Source organism: Orussus abietinus, unplaced genomic scaffold, assembly GCF_000612105.2.
Source record: "Orussus abietinus isolate OABI.00-Male unplaced genomic scaffold, Oabi_2.0 scaffold14, whole genome shotgun sequence".
Taxonomy (NCBI): Eukaryota; Metazoa; Arthropoda; class Insecta; order Hymenoptera; family Orussidae; genus Orussus; species Orussus abietinus.
The window spans coordinates 693,270-716,354 of NW_019395994.1; the positions used below are offsets into that span (position 1 = coordinate 693,270).

The window sequence follows — 23,085 nt, forward strand, 5'->3', positions numbered from 1 at the left end:
GCAAGTCGGTATAATCAGTGTCATGGAATAAAAATACATTTTATTTTCACACCTTGATTCACTAAAAAGTATATACAGCATTTTTATCGGTACTCATTATCTCTTCATAATTGTTTTATATATATATATATTTATATAATTATATTTATAAAACTAGTGTAATTAAGAACAAGTAGGCAGGCCTCGAGCCCTCATTGAAGGGCTGACACTGCACGTCGTAGACTTTGAGGACAAAGGCCACACACCGATACGCACGCACCAGCTTTACGATTCGATATACTCTCAAGCATTCATATTATACAACATATAAAGGACGGAGATAAAATACATTCGATCATATTGATAAAGTCATAAGGTGTGTTTCTATCGTAAGAACCACCAAAATTATAGTGAAGCCACTTTGCACGACATACCTCCTGCCTTGTTAAAGAAACTATAAAGCCTAAACCCTGTGTCGACAGTACAAGTTCGTTAAATGAATTTCAATAAAGTATAAAGTATCAGTATTGTTATTCAACTTTATCATCATAACACCTAGATTATACATCAGCAACATAACAAATGATTTAATACTTCTTCCAATACTTTAATCTCTATGTGGAGTTATGATATATTCAATTGAAATGTATTTTACATTAATTGCACTGTAAGCACAGGGCTTGAATTCGCAATAAAATAAGCAAATAGAAACTCATTAGAATCCTTGTCCTTTGAGGTACTAAAATTTGCAGAATTGTAATAAAAAGTGTGTACATTTCAATGCGAAACGTTAAGTTTGCAACTCGTAAGACCAAACGAACCAAGTGGAGTGCTGCAGTCAAAGAGTCATTATTAAGTACATCGACGTGAATTCGGAAATTGCATTTTATTAATTCATGCAAACACCCGTATAATTTATTCAGCCAATATGGACTCCGTTAATCGCGACGAGGACACTAAACATTATTGCATCGTTTATCTACCTAACTTCTGAACATTTCTGTTTAACAGGGTCCACAGTAGCTGTAAATTTTATATCGCAACCATTCCTCTCTACTTCTACACCTGTTACCTGTGAAACGTTTAAAAAATGCAACAAACCTTCGACGCTACGTAATTAAAATATGTACATGATTCCGTCACGTTCTGCCATGAAATACCTTTTAGATCTAGTTTGCACGAGGAGCGAAAAATGTTAACATTGGATAATAACCGAGAGGTTATGTTACGCGTTTTTCAATGCCAGACTTCGTTTGGAGCTTCATTATGAATCGCGTAAAAGGCTTGCACAAAATAGTTCACCCAAATCTCTTCTTCAATGATACAATAACATTTAAAGCAAAGAAATATCGGTGACCTGCTCCAAGCAAAGAAGAATTTACAATTGTTGAGATTTTAGAAACGGTGGAAAAGTCTTCGATATTTTTAAAAAAGGAACTTTTATAACTTCTTTTGTAAACCTTAATAGTAAAAAATTTGGTGCAAAGGGATCTTCGAAAAATTCATTCATTCAAATTCTTAATGGGTCCCATTACTTATTATTGACATTTATTACGTCCAACAATTCTAAACCCGTCCTTGCGTGAGCTGAATAAAATTCAAGTACACTATTATGAAACAATACCGCAACCTCCGCAAAAGTTAGAATGAAAACTAGACTAGACTCGTCATGTTATCAACAATCAACTCCTGCAAATCTCAACACTCACTCTTGTGGAATTTCAAGTATATCTTCATAACAGCATACCGTCTTTCAGACGAAATTAAAAACAACCTTAATTATCTGTTTTGTATATTTATCAAAATGTAAGGATAAGCAGCGCTCAGCCCTTCAATGTTGTTATACCAGAATTGGCATTACTGAAAAAATGTAGAAACCCTCCTCTACGCATCAAATCTTTGTCCTTACTCAAGTTGAACTTAATTTCCAGGGCTGCAAATCACCAGTCACTTTAGAAACAATTGTTCATTCCCAAACCTATCACTTATATTAATTTGCGGTGCACTTTGGTTATTTCCAACGTGTAAGAAATATCTATCCAAAATCAAGTTGTAATCGAGTACTGCGAGAAGAAGTGAGCTTTGCAGATTTATCGCACTACACAATTAGTTATCAACAATTACCGTAGACTACCATTTACGTTTTTTACTTCCGATTATCGCGGAACGATAAACCGTCAACAAACCTTCTACGCGGATAAAAAAAAAAAAACATGCGACAAGTTAACAAACGCACGGATGGCTTTAAAAACATTCAATATACGACCATTGTTAGAATAATTTCAGGATAACTTCAAAGCAATAGGCGATTTGCAAGCCCGTTAATTTGACGGACGTAAAAAATAAGTATTACCGTAACAACGTCGACCGGGAGGATTATCGCTTGTGTACACCTATTACACGAATTTCCCGATTCGTTTCGCTTCCCCAATTATTAAAGCGCGATCTCTCGCGCGACGCTAACTATCTAATATGTACAAATTAATCGTGTCTCCTCCCTCTCCGCCGTCCGGTTAATTACAAGCAATGGTAGAAAAGGAAAATGCGTCTATTAAGCGAGCAAGACGCCCCTTTGACGTGAGCTCGCTCCAATTTCCTCCGAAAATTGAGTTCCACCGTCATCGCCCTTTGACAAACTGTTTTCGCCATTGCTACAAAAAGCCGTACCGTCTTGATTCTTATACATAAACTTCCGAGTTAAGCGACAGTGGGGGGGGGGGATTTAATTTCAAGTATCATTCGTCGTCGGAGATGTACATTGAGAGACAGGCGCACGGGCCCAGTAGAATCCTTATATACAAAAATATATGTGATATATCTGAGCTCCTCGAGCGTTCCACTTGCTCTTGCGCCTCTCAAGTAAAAAACTGTAACGATAGCGAATGAGAACAAAATCGACAATACCCGAAGGTTACCACGCTGTCCAAGGTACCCGTCTCAATTACCGTAAACCTTCATGCATAACGTGACGATAAAGAAACGTCCAGTTAAAGGTAGATAAAGCGAATGACTTACTTCATTTTCCAATTTTTCTCTGAGCCTTATTACACGGTTTTTCAATACAGCGAAAATTGACAGGGGGTAGTTGAGAGAGGTACTACAGATCTGTAAGCATCGATGAGCAATTGTAACCGTAGATCAAAGGAATAATTCCGGTTCCGATCAGAGATTGCAGTCTGGCACGTTGGATCGGGCAGTCTATTGTGAAGCCTACTGTTTCGTTAGCAATAGAAATGTCATCGACGACTCGTATCCGTGGTTACGAACTTGTAAAAAATATCAGTCTGTCAAAAATAGTGAAATTTCGCAGATCATTCCCGTCGTGGGGTTTGTGAACGAATCAATACGGTATGTGTCAATGACGTCGCATCGTTACCACCTTCGACTCGTAACCGTGTTTAGTTTTTATAATACATACAGGGCGATTCGTGGCTGTGCGAGCAGGTGAAAGTCTTTGAAGCACCTCTCGTGTTTCTTGTTCTCGAGGATGGTAGCTGACGCTAAGTCAGCCTGTAAGCTCTTATCGAACGAGCTTAACGGGACGTTTCTTCGCTTCGATCGACGAAAGTCGATGATTGTGGATGTGAGATTGGGCCTCGGTCTGACTCAGGCTCGATTAATTATTAGGCAGGCGTATGTACAGTTGGTTTCTGTATTGTGTGTTGTCACTGCGACATCAAAGAGGGGAAGTAGTTCACCTCCGTTTGCTCCAATATTGGTCCTGACGTCCCGTTGTATGAAATGCGTAATCGCATTCTCAGGGTCGCCTGGGGGGGAAAAAGAGAGCAGGGATGTTTTTAACAGTCTAATGACAAAGTGGCCTACAATCGTGAATTGACATTCATTCTGGTCAATCCTACCTTGTTGACATTTGTCACTTTCAGTACTTGCGTCACTTGACCCGCTGGTGGAATCACCGTACCCGAGGGCGACAACATCTGCAACTGGAACGTCTGCAACAAGGACAATCACTTGTCTAATTAACAAAATGGTGGGATAGATGAACTCGAGGAAATGCCTCCGAATTTTTCAAAGGCTCATTAAATAATACTCTTGTTCTGTAATATGCGCATGATGTGCGGTTTTTTATAACGTTTAGCGAAGCTCGAGGTCGTATATCTTACCTTAGGAACTGCAGCTTGGAAGAGAAAGTCGGTTAACTGCGTAGGATTGGAATTTTGAGCACTCATGTTGATTACTAGTAGATCGGGGTTTTCCGACGCTCGTTCTAGCTTGAACGTTATCTTGAGTCCCAATTTGTCAAATACGACCAAACTAGGTGCTTCTGTAACCCAATATATCGGAGGTAAATCATCAAATATTTGGTAGAATAGTATAATAGCCATGTTGTAGTCGAGATTCGTACGAGTAAGAAATGCAAAAGTCAGACGAAAAATCTAGAACTAACCATTCTGGGTCGTCGTAGAGGTCAACAGTCCGTCGACCAAATAATTCGAGGTGTTCGTCGGACTGAATATTTGCGTGGTTGGTTGTATTTGTGGCAACGACGGGGCCGACGTTGGAGAGGATAAATCGAGGCCACCCAATAAATCCAGAAGGTCGTTATTGCTGACCGTAGGAGATGTAACTTGCGCGTTCACGGAAACTGGGCTCGTCACCGGCGCCAGGTCCGTGGATCCAAGTAAATCCAGGAGCGCACTCTGCAATTCGTAAAGCAACCAGACACGTAGCTAAAGTTCCTTTCCTTTTCCCCTGAAATCCTTGGAAGTTATAAATTAAATGGTTCGTTACCGAATCCGTAGAAACGGGTGCTGGCACTTGTTCAAGAACCGGCGACTTGTCTTCCTCGAGTTCCGGTTCCCCGTTGACTAATCCAATAATGCCATTCGCTTGCGGTCTTGCCGTCTCCATCGGTGGCATTCGCTCCAACAACGCTGGCCTGAGGTTCTCGTACTTTCGGAACAACTGCGAAAATTCTATGCCACGTTGTTGTAATTCTATGTGGAGGTTGCTGCCAAACGTGTCTATGATCTGCCGAATTTTCCTGTAAAATTGAGTCTCCGTACTGCAACATGTTACTTTCAAGGTCACAACAAGAACACAACATATAAAACAGGCATGTTACGCACAATACTACGGACTTGTCTACTAAATGGACATCCCCTCTAATTTCAAAGCCACGCTACTAGCTGCAACAAACGTCAACTTACTCGTTTCCTTTCTGAAACCGCGTGCTGAGCTTCATGAGTGACAGCAAGGTATACTGCTTGGTGACTACCGTGTTCTGTGGGTTCCACAATAACCTCTGATACACGTCGATCACTTCATCCTCGGTCAACTGTGGGACGCAATCGCTCGTTAATTACTTTAAACATCATTTTTCTTACAAATTGTACAAAGCCGAAAAATAAATGGCGAAGTCCTACGTTAACTGGCGCGTCGACATCCTCCACGGGAGGACCGTAAAGCAGCAAATCCCCATATTCTCCGATACACCATGTTGCAACTTGAGCCAGGGGCTGCTTATCGGAGGTGTCTCTTTCGAGTGCACGCCATAATGCACCCACGGCGTAACCCTGTTGCGCCTGAGTTTCTGATATTAGTTGGATGGTGCATGCCACTACGTCGTCCCGTACATAGTTACCAGCCTTCAGGGAATTTCAAGTATTAAGAAAAAAACGTCTTGAGCGATACCTTTACTATGATTATAAAAAATAAGAAATGAACAAGCTACTCACAGCCACCAGAACTTTGAACAGGGTTTCAAGGTGCCAGCGTTTATTCGGCGCAAAACGTTCAGCAGACATCACTATGTTGCTGCTACACTGCGCCTTAAACTCCGGATCCGCTCGCTCTAGAAACAGCAGCAATTCCTTCATCATGGTCCTGATGTTGCTTGTATTAACGAGGGCGAAACTGAGCTCCATCGCTCGTCTTCGTATCGACACATCCGGATCTTTTAAGCATTCCTAATGAAAACGGAAATGTTATTACACCTCTAACATGTGGTTTCATTTTAATGTGCAAATAGATGATTTTAAGTTCATTCGAAGGGATTACAAAGCTTAAAGAGTTAGAATTGTCAAGGAAAGAAGGAGAAACGGAACTACTTGTTCTAAGAATTACCAAAATCGTAGAACGATGCCTCTGCACGGCAGTAGTATCCACGTAAACTGTTTTCAGGAGCGTGTTGAGGGCGACGTAACGAATGTTCTTGTCGTTGTTGAGCAGGAATCTGCCCAGGATATTCACAGCCAGGACTCTCAAGCCACTCTCCGACTTTATGTCCATAATAGAAAGTACCGTCTCGTACAAAATAGTGTTCCCAACATTTTTACTCGTCTCCGTGTTGGTGGCGACCTGTGCCAGGATGTCGTTCATTGCCTCCGAAGCATCCACGTCGTTGCGCCCCAAAATCCGCAAGAGACGCAAGATCTTCACCTGCAGGAAAGGGTCCGACACACCTGATACGTCGTGTTCAGGTGAATATCCGGCGAGAATCAGGTTCTTCAGGATTCTCACGAGATTCGGCACGATCTGGAAAACATAAAAAATTCAATTATTCAACTTTTTAATGACATATCGATTTTAATTTGACCCAAGGAAGGCTTGCATCCGCAGAGCGTGGAAAATGTGCGGCGAGAGAAGAATGCACTTGCGGACAAAGAGAAGTTCACTGTCACTTGCATGTCCAATCAATCAAAAGCGAAGCACTGACGATAGGCACGGAATTGTGTAAGAGGTGCGATTCGACGTAATGCGATGAGGTACTCCACAACGACAATAGTTTGCGAAACATGAACAGTGATAACAGACAAGGCCACTGTTACCCAGACGAAGCGAATAACTAAATTGGTAAATAGAATAGTAGTGCCCAGATGGTGTTGCAGCATTCATCGCCAGGTTTAGGCATCCTATGTCTCTTCTTTTATTACTATTTAGTTTACATCTTAACGGCAACAATTATATAATATCTTGATATACGTATATCTCGATATCATTTACAGCAGATTAGTGGTTATATGCAAGAGTCCCAGAAGAACCACACGCTTAGCAGGTCAGCCCTATACGAATGCACTCAAGTGTCGGTACAACGAAGCTGAACATGCATTAACACGGTGAACGTTAAGTGAATTACCTCTCGGTGGCCGCATTCCTAAAGGGGACAAAATCACACTTATAATACGGGCCTTCGAAATCGTTCGAGTGAATGTTAAATTAGATTATTAAGCACTTTCGATGCGAGCTAAGAGCACGTTCGAAATCACGCAGTATCAGCGTAGTTTAGTTCACCACCTTCCAATGGTTTAACGCGAGTTACACTTGAAGAGATATTCATTAATAATGCATGAAACGGCGTCTGGCGAATGTTAATTGTAATTTGGTTTCGGTTAATATTCTATGCTAGAGTACTGTTTGTAAATTCTATGGACATACAAAGGTGCAGAGATAATATTAATAGAACACAGCCTACCTTTTTGAAATGATTGAGAGTGTCGACACTGTTTTCACACATTTCTGTAATAAGTGTGACGCCGGTTATCAGAACTCCGTGGTTCTTTTCGGTTAGGAGGCTGCGGGTTGCAGGCAGAAACATCTCCATCAGTTCGGGAACACGTCTGATGATTCTAAATGCGCAAAGGGCCGCCTTCTTCCTGATATACGCATTCGGCGATTTCATTAATCTTTCCACCTCAGAGGCCAGATCTCTGGCCATTTCTGGTGAGGCTATCGCCCCCAGAGTACACAAAGCCAAGCCAATTACGAATTGCGTCGAGCTGTTTAAATCACTGCAATGTCAAAAATAAAAAACAGAAAACGTTAATACACTAGTTAAAAGGTTACAAAATCTTTGAGCAAATTTGCATCTTACTTTTTTAGACAATTTGTGATTAAGAGGTGAACGTCCTGTCGTTCATCCAGCAACAACATCGCTCCCAAATATCCAATACGTTTGTCTGTGAACCTTGGTGAGGCGATAAGCTTCAAACATTCTAGCTGTCCAAAGTGTGCTGGATACCTGTAAAGCAGACATTATGTTTAATAAATATAATGCTATCACGTTAAACGAACAGTCTGTAATTACGTGTGCTATTATGCGAAGATAATGCCGTTTCTACGTCTTAGGGATAAAAAATATAAAGAAATTGTGCTTATGTCCAGGAATTATGGCCCTGATGGTCTTATGTCCAATAACACCAGATATTGACCTGGTTTCTATTGACGTATACTTTCATGTTTGTGTAATTATTTGTCCATAACTTACCCCAGCATGTGTATGTAGAGCAATTTTGCAATGTTACGACATCTCCATACACTGTCTTCTTCCCTGAAGGTCGATCTGATGTACGCACACTCCTTGTTGACTACGGTACGTTCTTCCGCAGCTGTTCGTGCTGCCCTGATTTGCCTGATCAAGTCTCGAAGTCGTGTTGGAGCTGGCATTCTCACTGTCGAGACTTTCAAATTACCAATATGTTATCAGTGCATTGTGTTAGCTGGATGGCGGTGCGTTAAAGCATTAAGCTATTAAAGGCCCCTATGCCTGAAGAAAATTTCGACGTCAAAGAGAGCTGCTAGTGAGACTCAACTACAAAGAATGAAACTGAACAGAAAAAAAATATCCCTCTTTGGCTTGATCTTGCCTGCAGGATATATAATTATACATTTTTATTAAATACGAATGAAACAATTAATATCTTTTATTTTATTCTTGCCGGCGAATGTCCAAATATTCCATGTTATTCAATCCGGTATGTTAATTTTAAAGATGCAAGGATTCAAATTTGTTTTAATTATTTACTTGGCCCATTCATGTGAATTTTGATCGTTTGAATTGAGCATTAATGCAGAAGCAGATGCTTCGTAGATAGGACAGTGATGTGCCAGGTACTATGTTATAGATAAGCTTGCGTTGGAGGGTACCCACCTCTTTCCACAGCTTCGTTGAAAGCCTGCTTTATGGAGGCCATGTTAAAGGCTGGGTTAAACCTGAAAAAGTACACACCCATGCTGCTTTATGCACACCATAGCCTTTGACTAATAACACGCAATTCTTCTAATCATGCAATGACACTTTTACTATCCGACTATGATACAGTCAGTACATATAACTTCTTTGATATTAACATATGTGACCACAAATGAAACTACTTAAACTCGTCGAAACTATACCTACGAGAGCAATTTCAGAAAAAAATGTACAAAAGTATAACAGTAACAGACAGCATTGGCTTGTATTTTTAATTTAATGATTAAATAATTATTAATTACAATTGTACATTATAATCATACTGGCATTTACTAAATACAATGAATGAAATGCTCGATTTAAATAATAAATGCCATTATAGTTATAAGATACAAATGTTAATCATTATTATTTGAGATTTAAATTACAAATCCATGAAATGCTCCACACTTCTGATACAAAATAAGGAATGATTATGAATACAAACAGCAAAGAAACTTCAAAGATGATTTAATGTCCGTAGCACACGTTGTCATAACCCTGCTCTTTTTACGTACAATCTTTTAGGATAAGAAAAAATATGAAATATTTGTAAAAAAAAATAATTTAATTAGAAGACATTACCCATGTTCTGAGGCATTCATGGTTTCTCAATGCAGTTTCAGACTATGCGGGGATGGCTTCGCTAACAAAAATTAAACAGTTGAATCGAGGGAGTGGTTAGCGAACTCTGCACGCTTTACTCCGGCGCGGTGCTCTCGTCCTGTCAGGCATAGCATACAAATAGTTATAATTTAAGGTAATGCGAGATAGTTTTATATTAGATGTGCAATTTGGTAATTAACAGAGTTACAAACAGTCAAACACGTCACGAATGGATAATAAATGTGACACGAAATACTAGAAAATTTGCTATTGGAGAAATTCATAGCCATGGTCTTGTAATTTTTGGATTTCTGTTACTTAATAAATCAGGGTGTAGATTTCTTTGAATAGAATAAATTCTTGTCATTGATCTACACGCGTTGAAGAACTATATCTGCTACAATCCTTAAAGTACTAGCAATATCAAACTAAACGATCGCCGAACAAAATGTAAGATTAACCTACTTCGGAGCGACTTCTGCTAGATAAACATTTGGAGACTAAAATACAATTTTGAAGTAGAGTCCACACAAGTACCATTTATGTTAAGGGTTAATTTGAATCTGTTAAAACCTGTATAAGGTATGTCCTGTCAGGATCCGATTAACCTCCTAAGATATATTTAAACGTTCCACACGACAAATCCCTGGACTTGGCATTGATGTTTTGAAGAATTGCCACCACTGTTATCTCATTAGCAAACTCGATATTTGGGGCCAGGAAAAACGTTACTCCTGAAGAACATACAAGACTGAGTTATTAGAAAGAAATTTTTTGCAGGCACAGCTGCGAAGCTAACGATACAACAAACCTGTAGAGCCCGAAGTCCTGACAACATATTGCAGCGGGAAACCCGAACTGTCTAGCAAGTTACATAAAGATCATCCAGGTGAGTATCGTCTTCACCGAGGGTTAGTCCGAATCTGTCAAAAGTTAGCAACAGCGAGGTGTCCCTGTCAGTGAGTGATTAACCTCTCAGTGTGTCGTTCGGCTTGGTGCAAGCATCGGGCCAGTGGCAATCGGTTGCGTGTCGCCAGTCTCGGTCGTGTCACCCACCTTTGCTTACAGGTCGCGTGACAAATACGGCAGAAATGCCTCTACGGTTTCTCGCCTCCCGGAGAGCGAGAGAGAGGGAGAGAGAGAGAAACCTAAGAGCGGCGAGGAAACGGAAAGAGAGGGAGCGAGCGGAGCGCCCTCCCACACTCGGGCACGATGCCGCACCTGATATGAGAACGAAACGCTACTCGACCTTCCCAAGCGGTTTTCATTCCTCCAGTCGATACCTACGCTTTTTGCGATGCTCCCGGAAGGAATCAGTCAATCTCCGGGAAATACTCGGGCATTATTGGCACCCCAGAGACCGATTTAATACGAGCGAGAAACACTTCACTCCGGGCGCCGTTGCTGCGCGTTGCGAACCAAGATGGCGGCCGATACTTCATCGACTCGCAGTCTCGCGATTTTTCACCATTATGCGAGGAAATGAGTCCTCGTTCTTGTCACTTTACGCAGTTAATCGTTCCTAAAGGGTAGATTAATTCCCAGGTGTGGGAGGAAATGCAATTTAAGGAAGCGGAATTATTTCCAATTGAACGGCTCGCAAGAAGAGCACGAGTATTTGTTTTGGTTCGCGTAGTAGCGCGTAGTTGAATGGCGCAAACCGGGGAGAATTTAAAATACGTAAAGCTGCGTAAAAGTGGAACGGATATAAAGTCGCAAAATATATGTCCATTGAATGGCTTATAATAAATTTAAATAACTTGTACGAACTATTAATAAGTGCTTCTCTTTGAAAATGACGTATGAATTACTTATAAGATATTTCGTTCGGCTGAATTTGCTCAAATATTAAAGGAAAGGAAAAAATTACCCATTTCTATTAACTGTACATATCATCAAAGTTTATTGTGCATATGTACCAGCCATCGCGAGAGTTTTGAGTAAAGAAATCTGTCTTGACGAGCAAGTGAGCAAATATTTGTACAAATGTAGATAAACCTTGATGGTAACAGGAATGATATTTGTGGGATACGAAGCGAGATTATATACGATAGTACAAGTGTCATTGCCTTAGCGAATTCCTCGTTACAGTTAAATTCTAATTATAAGCATAGAAAGCGCGAACAATTAATTTAATACGCAGAGATAAAAGAAAGCGTTACACTCTAATACACTTATACTCGCATTTAAGAACGAGTAAATGCTGCTATAAGTGTACTTTACTAATTAAGACGAATTCCATTCCATTAATATTAACAAAGTCATAGTCATGGAGAGATATTTCTCAGAATGCTTGCACAAGTAGTTTTATCTGATCTGATATTATTAGATCTGAATCGCTTATGCTTTTTATCTTGATCTTACTCTATTTTACTAAGTTTATATGGACTTTCAAAATTGTTATTAAAGTTTTACAAAAGGTCATGGAATTCTTTAACTGCTGATTAAGATCATTACAAGGTACGTGTTCGACGCAAAACGGCTACGAAAGAATCCATTTCTGCGCGGATTGGACTTACCTCGTGTCGTTAGGCATTCCGATATACAAAAAGCAATTACCTTCTGTTAAGTTCTGGAGGTAGCACGCTCCAATCTTCGGTCTCGTAGTACGGCCACATGTCGTAATAAAACCGACAAATAATGGTACAATCCAATGGTAATGTTCAAATTACAGGCTGTATATCAAACGCCACGAAGCTGTGACATAGGGTACAGTTTTTATCACTAACCCAATGGAGAGACCGAGGTACCAAGGTGTTGGCTTTATCTCTTATCAATGTTGGTACTTAGTTATCAGTAGCTAGCCACCACCACCAATCTCCTTCAAGCACCAATCAACGCTTTCAATAGCTCTCTGGTCTTTGAAAATAAAGATTATAACATACAATGCCACCTTTGTCATTCTTAAAGAATTGTATCAATTCGTTATCTGAAAATTCATTCGTATTCGGCATATTAATTTATGAGTAACATGCATTTATGTTGAAAATGGAGTGATTTTACTTAACGTTGGATCTGGAAATATACAATCAGCAGAGGCGAAGCTGTTAAAAAATAGAAATTATTTTTATTCGTATAAATAGCTATTATAGAAATATACATAATATTGTATGTTATCGTTAAGGTGATCGGGTCATGGGAATGTAAATATTAAGTTAAGCAGCTGTCATCTTGGCTACGTGGCGGCCGTACATCACTGTTTCTTTTGATGCAATCCACTAGCCAATGGATTCCTTCGTCCACGCCATCTCTAAATATGAAATATGACAGTTTCAAAACGTAATAAGAATGTGATTTTGGTAAAGTTTGAAGGGTTACTAACATTTTTAGAATTTTGTTTTTCTTAATTTTGATACATTTAGTAATTTTATGTGAACTGTGACGTACCCGTTTAGAGCGGATACAGGCATCACCATGCAGTCTCTTCTTCCAATCAAATGGGCATTTTGATTAAATATAGGTTTAACTTCTCTGACTCCCATACAATCTGGAACATCCTGTTTATTTGCCAAAACTAGTAAAGGTACACCTATTAGGTGCTCAGAGGATATCACTCGATCTGCAATATACATTAAATATAACATTTTTCACAAAAGAAATATAGTTTGTTAAATAAAACTTCTTTTGTTGTGGTTAATTTTTAAATATGAAATATCATTATTAAATACATATAGCATTCAACATTTCTTACCAAATGTCTCTTTGGAATCAGGTATTCTGTCACGATCCGAAGAATCCACAATGTATATAACTGCATGTGATTCGGCATAGTACTAAATCAAAAAATGAATCTAAGTAGATGACGATAACGTGAATATGAAACAACCAAATATCAATAAAACACTTCAACATTTAATAATTGCCAAAAAGAACAATTTTAATGAATAAAGAATGCATAAGAGAAAACAACTCATCTCTACTAATGCTAGAAATTTCAGATTCTATGATGAATATATTTAATATTAGCTTCCATGCATACTATTTTACAGCTATTCTCTTTTTATAATTTATACTACTTTAACATAAAACAATGAGATTGAAAAAAGACCAACTTTGTCCCACAAGGACTGAAGTTCTTCTTGTCCCCCGAGATCCCAGAAGTTCAAACGCACTCCAGCAATGTCAATTTTGCCAATATTTAATCCTACAGTCGTGGTAATCTTGTTCGGGTTCATTCCTTTGTACTTCTTGGTAAATTTCGTTTTTGCCGCCTCCAGATAGGTCTACGGAAATTGTCGCAACATTGCAGGGAATAAATGGATAACCTCAAATTAGATTAAGATGCGGGTACTTACAGTCTTCCCCGCATTGTCAAGCCCCAGAATCAGTATATAGTATTCATCCTTTTGAACAAGATATTTGTATAAACCGTGCAATAAAGTATACATTGCAACGTCAATGAATATCCCGCGAAAACCCGTATCTCATGTTGAACAACGCGTGCCACTTTTACGCCATAGGAGTAAAATTACTGTAGAGGGGAAGAGGCAAAGTCTTAAACTCACTTAATACACACCGTGATGGTTTCCTCCCGGACGTGCTGCCCTCCCCGGCCGCGCGGCGTATTAGAGGCGGGAGCAGCGTGGAATTTGAATCGCCCAAGGGGCAGAATGGATTTCCTAAAGAAAATAAATGTTTAGAAACAAAAACAATTAATAAAAATTATTTAATTTCATTTTCTTAGTTTCCAGATTCTCCATAAGGTATAAATCATAATTGAAAACAGAACGGGGGGGCAAAGTTGAAAAACCACGCCGCAAAAAAGACACGTATCCCTTCCTCCGTTCGATCTTGAGTATTATCCTCGACGTATCTCCTCGGGGAATTTCATCGCAACGTAAAAACAGTTAATAGAAATCTGCTTTCACTTCTCAACGACTTTAATGTTATCCACATGACAATAAAACCATTACACAATATCGCTTCGAATCGTCCGCGTTCGCACGTGTACGAGTCCATTCACGCTCCTCCCTTCCGGCACTCGCCGAAAGAGCCATAAGGGTTAAATAACATTTTCACCGGTTCAAAAACGCGACATACAACACTCAGTTGGAATTGACTCATAGATATCCGCAGTCATACCGCAGTACCACGAGCGTCATCACCGTAGCCGTGATACCGCATAGCCGTAACTGCTAATCACACGTAAATTTGGCATACATATCAGTCACAAGTCAACTAATCGTAAATAACGTCGTCGCAGACGAGCCACATAACACGCATGTTTAACCGACTGACGAATTCGCTGGGGTGCCGCGACCGGGGCGCGTCGATTCGCGGGTAATCGGTCGATGAAACGGAAACGCGCGAAGAAGCGTCCTCCCCGTGGGCATTAGCCCGGGCACGGCCGAGAAACGACAGCGCGACCTAGAGACTCCGTCTCGCGGGTCTGAGTATTCGCGATTCGCCCTTATCGCGTTATCGGCCTCCTTACGCGAGGCCGGGGGAAATACTGCCGAGCTCGCGACACACCGAGTGACGTGTGAGGTACTCGAAGCCCGAGTCTCGATTCACTAATGTTTATTAATAAACATTTCCCTTTCGTATAGATTACTTTAAATTTATTATAATTTTTAATACCTGTTGTGTTGCAATTATAGTTTATCGTTATTTACACTATTCAGTATAAAATGCGAGTTCGAGATTAAATCACACCACTATGTCTTGGACACTAACTGTCATCGATTAATAATTATCAATGCTTGTACTCAGGAAAATGCGAAGGGGGCAGTAGGGCAGTATTTTCGTTATCACTAGTGTTGTTGGTATTTAATTCTTTGGGGGAACCGTTATTTATGTTACAATCTAGACTAAAGTTATCGTCTAGCGGGCATTTGTTAATATTAGGCAACTGATTCACATCGATTCCATGAACGTCGGGGGGACTTTGTTGTTGGGATTGAGCATTTTCAGCCTCCTCGTTCTCGAGGCCGTTGTCAGTGTGGGGTGGGGATGGATAGTAGCCGCGCTGTTTTATCGACAGCTGTTGTTCCTCTTCGTCTTCTCCTTCTTCGCCGCCTGCGGTTGACAGCGGCAGTTGCTGACGTTGTTTCCGGTGTTGCTGCCGCTTCTGGCGCTGTTGCTGCTGTTGCTGATGCTGGTGGTGCTGCTGCTGCATCGCTGTCACCGAAGGAGGCGGCGGCTGCTGCGGTGGCCGATGCTGCACCCGCTCCTCACTCGTCCACCGGGCTAATTGTTGTTGAGCTTGAATAAATGCATCACTAGAAAATAACAAGATTATACGAGCCCATTGGACCTATTCCACGATCACTAATGATGGATGCGAGTGCTGACCAGCCAGCGCAAGGGATCCCCTGGAGGGAGACATTGTGCTTAGATCGATTGTTCTCTTTCTCTTCACGTCGTTAATTTCTGCGATTTAGAGAGATAAACATGATTATTCAAAGGCAATTGGATTCGTTACTCTTACCGAGGCATTTGGGAAAATCTATCTGTGTTCGTAATGATGCTTTTCTTGTACTTCCCCGACCGTTTTGGAACGGGAAAAGAAACGTATACATCATTGGCTTCGTTTACCCCGATCACTTGGTACGCGCACAAAAGCCGTGGATTTATCAAACGGTCAGGATAAACTATCGCGTATCGTCTTGGGGAGATGCGATGGAAAAATGGGTATCGCATCTTCTTCGTACCCCGTTCTTTACACCGAGAGTTTGCTAAAACCATACCTTTAGTTCGTATACCAACTGATCGGGATAAACGAAGCTTGTATCACCTACTACAAAGGCTTCGTTTCCTCGGATAGTCCATCGAGGGTCAATCCTAGATCATGTATACCTAGATAAAGCACTCTTCAAATCACCTTCCAATAAGAAACCAACATCGAAGTCTCGTAATTAGGTTAGAGACCTTTAAAAACCGACATGGACAGCAAATTTTCATATCGCCACGGGTTATTAATTAAAATTTGCGTTAATTAATTATAGCTCCGCATCGCGGGACCTCCAATGTTGGCCACAAAGCCATTCGGGACGCTTCATCTATGTGTACATAATCGAAGGCCGTCACCATGGCAACGCGTATGTTCTCGCAAGATGGCGGAGCGCCACGTGCGTTTGACAGTAGGCGGTACCGGGTAGGGAGCCTCATTACCGACGCTAATGTCCGCGTCCGAGGTAACATGCGCCCCATTGTGCAGGATGTGCAGCTACTCTCCATTGCAAGGAAGTGACCGGACGTGCCAGACTAGGATGCGGCTGGTCGATACCTGTCGCTATCAGGAGTTTCACCCCTGTTGGTTGAGCCTCTATCAGGATCGGCAGTTTCGTAGATTCCCTCCTCCTCGTGCATTTGATGCGAGTGCTGATGAGTGTGCTGATGGGTGCCGTAGGGACTTCGAGACGAGGGCTGCCGGTAGCGGCTGTACATGAATCTGGAGTCGTCGTCGCGTCCTCGGATTCTGCTCCTGCGCGGCAAACTAGGTCGGTAAAGCGGAAAAGTTCGTCTCTTTTATATACTTTGCGTGAAGCTTCATGGTTAATAGTGGCCAAGGTAGAGAATTAGGATGTACTCTCTGGGATACATATTTTTTTCGGGATGCAGAGGTTCGGTTCGAGTACCCAGGGGACAGACAGGGGGTGGGACAAAGAGCGGACGAAAAGTGTGCGTGGGAGGCTTACCCTTGGGAAGATTCGCTACAAACGGAGGAATCTATTCTGTAGTGACGGTCACCCTCGTTTTCGGATATTCGGATATCCTCCGAGCCGCTGGGACTCATGTGTCTGGTAGAGTGGTGCTCCAGCTGCCTGATGAGGTCCTCCAGGGTGCGAATGCGAATCGGCCCGCAGGAAGGAGGCACGTCCTCCTCGTCCTCCTCGTCCTGGTTGTCGATATTGTCCTGGCTGTCGGAATCCTTCCTGTAGGAGTCGGCATAGCCGCAATCGACCAGGGATTTGCGCACCACGTCTTCCGTCAGGAGGCTGCTGCTTCCTGAAGGAGTTGTCCCCAGGCCCCGGTGGCTCGCCGCGTTTCTCAGGGCCTCTATGATGTTCTCGTGGTATCCGTTCAGACTGTTTAGGGTTCTTTGAACCTCGGATGCCGATCCACTGCCGATGCCTGCCGATGAACGATTGGGATTAGTCAACGAAGACAGACCTCGGCAAGTCCGATCGACTCCTACATCGCGGTAGTCAAAATAATCGAATTCATGCACCGTAACAATCATAATTGAATCACAATGAAGTGCTATAAGAAACCCATATTTATGCGTATAATGAATATTAACGTTGGGTGTGTACTCTCTAGAAGAAATATTCTGTAATTGTTTTGGGCTATATTGTTAGGGATGGCAACGGTCTGATTATAAAAATTGACGAAAGAAAATTTCTTTTGGCATAATTTCAATCCAATATTTCGTTTTATACGCCCAACCGAACGAACAATATTTAGTGCACTGAGATTGAGAATTAACGTTGGATGTAAACGGTCTAAAGGAATTATCCTATAAATTGCGGGGACACATTTTGATAGCAAGCTACGTGCTGAGCTCGCCATGCCATCGGCCAGGCGATTACTGTAAATGATATCAGTACCATAACCACCGTGTTTCTTTAGAATTCCCTTTTCCGGCAACTTGGTCAGACTGTTGGGCGGCAGATCAATGAAGGCAACGGCTTCTTCGGGGCCGGTGCTCCCGTCTTCGTCATCAGCCCCGGGCCTTTTCATCTGGGGCTTGTGCTCCCTGAAATAGCCAAGCCAGTCGTCAGTCCACCCGACTGCCTTCCACTTAACACCTGGCCAACCTTTCCGATCCATTCGCAGGAGAGTCCGGGCCCTCCCAAAGTCGCTAACAATTGCTCCCTGAATTGCTCTAATTGTCTCTGATTGCTCATTGAAAATCTCCTGGATGTCGATCGCTACCTCCGTCACCTAGCTACGCTCCTTTCGATTCGTTCTCCCTCGTTTAAATAATTTCTTTCAAGGATTTCACTTTTTCCTCTCCGCCGAAGGGGACTTGTCGGACGTGACGATGCGAACGACGTCTTCCGTCAACGTGCCCACACGAAATGTCTAATTGTAAGATGCACTCGATGCACGAAGCACTCTCTAGTCTAGGCGGTTAGTAGACGGAAAAGTCACCATTCTACGGGGTACCTTTGGTGGAAAGCACTATCCTCGTGTCCGAGTCAAGTTTGCATTCCACGGGCCCAAGAAATGTGCATCGCTGACCGGGGTCATTCTTGGGATGAGGCTCTTTGTGCAACGAGACGGACATGCACGGGGTTTGATATCGATGCAGTAAATAAGGATGCTTAAAACCGAAGGGTCTCATGCTAGGAAATGCTCGTGCAAGCGGTGGAAATCCAGACATTGCATTTCTTTTTTATCGTTCATGGGGCAGTTTTAGACGTTACACCGTAGTTTGCCCGCGCGAATGAAAGACATGATTCCGTAGAAAGGGGTGATAAGGTCCTTGATTAAAATCGAGGTGTTTAGATCTCAATGATACCGCGCCAAATTGTACTACTTTATCTTAAATAATTACATTTGATTATGCAATCCAGGACGTACTGTTTATTTTGCCCGTTAAAAAGCGCTACCTTGTGAAACCTTTAATGTCATCAATTCGAGGGGAATCTCGTAATTTTCTTTCCATTCATTTGGTACCTAGGTTGAAGAGGAAATCGTAACTTTGAATACGCGTACTTTGCTTAAGCCTCTATAAATTCCCTTTTTATTCTTTAAGGACGCTTCAATTTCAGGAAGTTCCGCCGAGGACTGAATTTCCGCACCTCGTGCAGACGTCTCTAACAACGTCTACGTAACACGAGCTCCTACGTACAAGAGAGAGGCGGCCTTAATATCTCCCGGCGTGAAGGTACGTATCATTAACGCGTCCCTGCTCTCGGGACAAAAGGGACCGAAGTGAGAAAACGTTGAAGTCCTCGTCCTGGCGGGATTACTTGCGACCAAGGTGCAGAAAACTCCCGAGGAGAGTTCCGTTTCAAAAGCGAAAGACGCGCAACCGGGCGCGAGTGATTTATTAGCGAAGTTATAGAAGAATAAAGCGAGAAGCAGTCTGCGGGAAAGTTTGCGAAGTGGATGTCTGGCACTTTATTCCATGCATCTTAAGGACTTATTTAACATCGGGTCGGAGAGAGGCGATGCCTCAAGTTTTTCCGCCTCTTCGAGGATGCACGAACAGGGATTCCCCGCTTCAGGACGAGGGAGCATTTCGCGGCGCGTTCGGACCTCGACTTTTTATAGTTTTTTAATCATTTACCACCACATCTGAAGTTAATTTATGATATACGAGAATAGTTTGAGAGTTTTTACGGCAGTGATTCATCCTGGGGGTGGATTTCTATCAGAATTGGGATATGATAACAAATATTTAGGGTGAACCTGGGAGAGGTGGCGAAGGGTGACTCGATGATTATTTGAACGAGGATGTTTATTAATTTACTTGTTTACGAATTTACTTGATTAATGAAAATTAAATATACAGAAGTGTTTACGTCCGTAATTCATATTTTTAATTGAGATTCTGCGGCGTGCTAAGAAGGAACTCATGCGATGCTTCGAGGTGGACAATTGGCAGTGCTTTTTTTTTACAGTGCTTTCTATGGTGCATTTGCAAAGATCAAGTGAAAAGCGTGTTTAATTCACGGACGAAGCTCGGTACATGAAGCGTGCGCGCTAAAACTACTGCATAAGTTTCAGCTTACTCTAGTTAGATTGGGTTGACCACAGCGAGTGTGTTATGCGTGTGCGAAATAGTACGTGAACATGTTGCAGAGGTATGAATGTCGTTGTTCCTCGGTGGAGGACCTCGGTGGTTAACCCTCGGTCCGATTTAACTCGCTGATGAAATTTTGCGATTATATGGAATATCTCGTGAGAACTGTCGCTTCAAAGGTCGAAAAGATGTTTTTCAGTCTTCGCGGAATTATAATGGAATTTACGGGGAGGTATATCACGGGATCTGGCAAAAATGGTGTGGCAAAAATTGCTGTTTGCGTGAGAAGTTCCGTAATCTCGAAATCCTCAGGTACAAGGGACAAAGGCGAACGTCACGAAAGTGCATTTTCGGAATAAATGAATTATGCATCGGAATCCTGTACTGGCACGGGAGACTTTCATGTACCGGAAAGTTGCCTTAATGTATACGTGGGGATTTCGAGAGTGAAAAATTCTGTTGTAACGTGCAAATGTCGTTTAACGACCGAATAAGTAATTAGCCACACAGCAAATGAACGTCCAGTGGATATTCGAGGTGATTTCTAATGTTTAATGAACATCTAGTCGATCCTGATCCGAATGTACGTTTGATGTTTGAAATTCACCAAAAGGTCTATCCTGTGTTGGCGAATGCAATTTATTGAGAAAAGGTATAGAAATGTATTTCGGAAAAAAAATGTGAATGGACTTTTCGTTTGCCCGATCCAGAAAAGAGTTCTGTCGACTGATGCGGAACTTTTGAAATAATCGTATCTCTTCTGTACGAATGAGACGGGATTGTTATGTGGCTGTTCGTGCATCACACAGAAGTCTTGCAAACTCGTCCTAATTAACGTGCTGAAACGCCAGTTTATCCCAAAGTCGGACAGTTTCCAAAGACTCGGTTAATATTCGAACATTTTCTAGGTGGCTGGACAAATTTCTCGAAGCATGACTCCATTCACGGTTTAACTCTTGATTTTCTCCCGACGACGGTGGATTTGCGCCGAGAAGCAAAGTGCCTCAAACTCGAGTCAATTCTATTTAGAGATTAATTTATGAGCAGCTCAACAGCAGGTAAACCCGCACAATAGTCAAAACGCCACAATAGTTCCAGAATTAAATTACATTGCACCGAAATTCCGAGTAACATCGATTTTTACAGGCATAAATTGATCGGTTATTCGAGTAGATCGCACAAGAGACGGAACCTTTTGATTTAATTGTTATTGACGTTCAAAGTTTGTTCAAATGTCAAAATGTTTAAGGGATATACGGGTCTCCTATTTTGAACGGGTTATGGTATAGGCACTAGGTGAGAATTTCGGAGCATAATTAGAGCCGAGGTGTTAATTAATACGCTCCCGCGCCCTCGTCTATTTCTAACTATCGGGTATTCCTCGAACGTAGCCTGGAAGTGTAAGTTCAATCCTCATTAAACTCTGGAATATCAGTTTCCTCGACGCCGGACCAAACTCCGTGGCTGCCACTGTCTGCACGAAACGGCACTAATCTACTGTATCCATGTCACGCATAACATATGGATGGATGCACGCGTAGTAGTTACGGTAACGTTATGCGCAGACAGCGCCTGTTCTCCAATTTCATCAAGCATCAAATTACTCTCAAGTAGCGCGCCTTGCACAGCTTCTCTACTTACAATGTACAGAACGAAGAAAATCAAATAATAAAATCATAAAAAGCAATTAAGGCCGAGTTAAACCAGAAAATTTACATGTAAGTACGCACAGAACTAGAAACCGCGAAACCCCATTTAGTTTCTCGTCCACTAATTCTCCGGTGTCTGAACATTTCGTAATGGAATTTGAACCGAACCAATCATTCTCCCTAATCTCTCCAGTATATCACTTTCCTTGACGTCTGACCAAACTCCATTAGTTACTACTATCTCCACGAAGTAGCACAAATTCATTATATCCACGTCAATCCGTCACGTGGTATTAACGCATGGGTAACCGGTAACTGCAGCAATTGTAATATCTGCAACAGCGTTTACTAGTTCGAGTCAGCCATCGAATCCAAGTTACGGCTCTCGTATCGATTTTCTATTTACAAAAGTGGAAGGAAAACAGCTGTAATACAGATTTATATTCATTTCCTGGCGATCTGGTATTAGACATGGAACTGAGCCGGTCACTTTCACTAATCTCTCGGTGCATCACTTTCCTCGGTGTACGACCTAACTCCGTCGATTACTACTGACTGCACGAAGTGGCAGTAATCCACTGACGCATTGCGAGCATAACGTATGGATAGGCGCAGTAGTAAAGGCAATGTAATGTGCAGACAGTGACGCGCGCTCGGCTTGGTCAGCCATCAAATCATTCTCGAGTTACGCGCCTCGCTTTGTTTTCCTCACGATTATTGCAGAATGGTCCACTGCGTTCACGGTGACGTAGTTCGTAAATGACTGCCTAATTAATGGAGCGTGTTCGAATTTCCTGGGCTAATGTGTACATGCGCTGTCCCGCAAAACGTGTATCCTGTTTAAAGTCACTGCTAAAATTCATTGATAATAAAAAAAGCTTTAAATTACCGTTAAACCAAGATGTCTTAAATTGAAGACGAACTTATTTAAATTGTTGCTGGAAACGGGTATTGTATACGTTTTTGGATGTTTAAATATTTTTGTACGGATTGTGGATGCAAGTATTTAGAGGTTGATTTTTAATGTAAAGTAGGAGAGTATACTGATTTAGGTTTAGTTTATTCTAGTTTGAGGTATATTCAGAGAATCTGAGACACTTTGCTCTATTCACGGTAATTCATTGTTTGCAGCTGGTCGACGGCGCTTCGATGTTGCACATGATCGTTTTTACGAAGGAATA

General features: G+C 41.7%; 3 protein-coding genes across 18 annotated transcripts in view; all 3 read right to left on the minus strand.

Annotated features, from left to right (window-relative positions):
• Positions 1-20: 20 nt before the first annotated feature.
• LOC105698300 (AP-1 complex subunit gamma-1) lies at positions 21-12,271 on the minus strand. 16 transcript variants are annotated; one of them, XM_012422433.2, is made up of 17 exons: positions 10,368-10,520; positions 10,130-10,290; positions 10,022-10,056; positions 9,536-9,674; positions 8,870-8,931; positions 8,207-8,399; positions 7,814-7,960; positions 7,415-7,730; positions 6,067-6,477; positions 5,679-5,909; positions 5,367-5,588; positions 5,151-5,278; positions 4,732-5,005; positions 4,388-4,640; positions 4,104-4,264; positions 3,840-3,932; positions 21-3,746 (listed from the first exon to the last, which is right to left on the minus strand). In XM_012422433.2, exons 4-17 carry the CDS (start codon positions 9,553-9,555, stop codon positions 3,645-3,647), a joined length of 2,613 nt encoding a protein of 870 aa, XP_012277856.1. In that variant the 5' UTR covers positions 9,556-9,674; positions 10,022-10,056; positions 10,130-10,290; positions 10,368-10,520; the 3' UTR covers positions 21-3,644. The 16 variants fall into 16 exon arrangements, with proteins under 16 accessions (XP_012277856.1, XP_012277857.1, XP_012277858.1 ...); XM_012422434.2 differs by lacking the exon at positions 10,022-10,056; XM_012422435.2 differs by lacking the exon at positions 10,022-10,056 and having other exon boundaries at positions 10,094-10,290.
• A 353-nt stretch (positions 12,272-12,624) lies between these two features.
• LOC105698238 (ADP-ribosylation factor-related protein 1) lies at positions 12,625-14,030 on the minus strand. Its single transcript, XM_012422297.2, has 5 exons — positions 13,852-14,030; positions 13,609-13,779; positions 13,248-13,329; positions 12,944-13,115; positions 12,625-12,806 (listed from the first exon to the last, which is right to left on the minus strand). The coding sequence occupies exons 1-5, from the start codon at positions 13,942-13,944 to the stop codon at positions 12,707-12,709; spliced, it is 618 nt and encodes a 205-aa protein (XP_012277720.1). The 5' UTR covers positions 13,945-14,030; the 3' UTR covers positions 12,625-12,706.
• A 1,119-nt stretch (positions 14,031-15,149) lies between these two features.
• The window catches only part of LOC105698232 (disintegrin and metalloproteinase domain-containing protein 12), a 105,381-nt gene continuing 97,445 nt past the window's right edge, over positions 15,150-23,085 (minus strand). The window contains exons 22-25 of the mRNA XM_023434088.1: positions 18,109-18,257; positions 17,197-17,632; positions 16,785-16,982; positions 15,150-15,777 (exon numbers count right to left, since the gene is read on the minus strand). Of these exons, the coding sequence (XP_023289856.1) occupies positions 15,252-15,777; positions 16,785-16,982; positions 17,197-17,632; positions 18,109-18,257 (1,309 nt within the window). The 3' untranslated portion in view covers positions 15,150-15,251. The remainder of the gene's footprint in view (positions 15,778-16,784; positions 16,983-17,196; positions 17,633-18,108; positions 18,258-23,085) is intronic.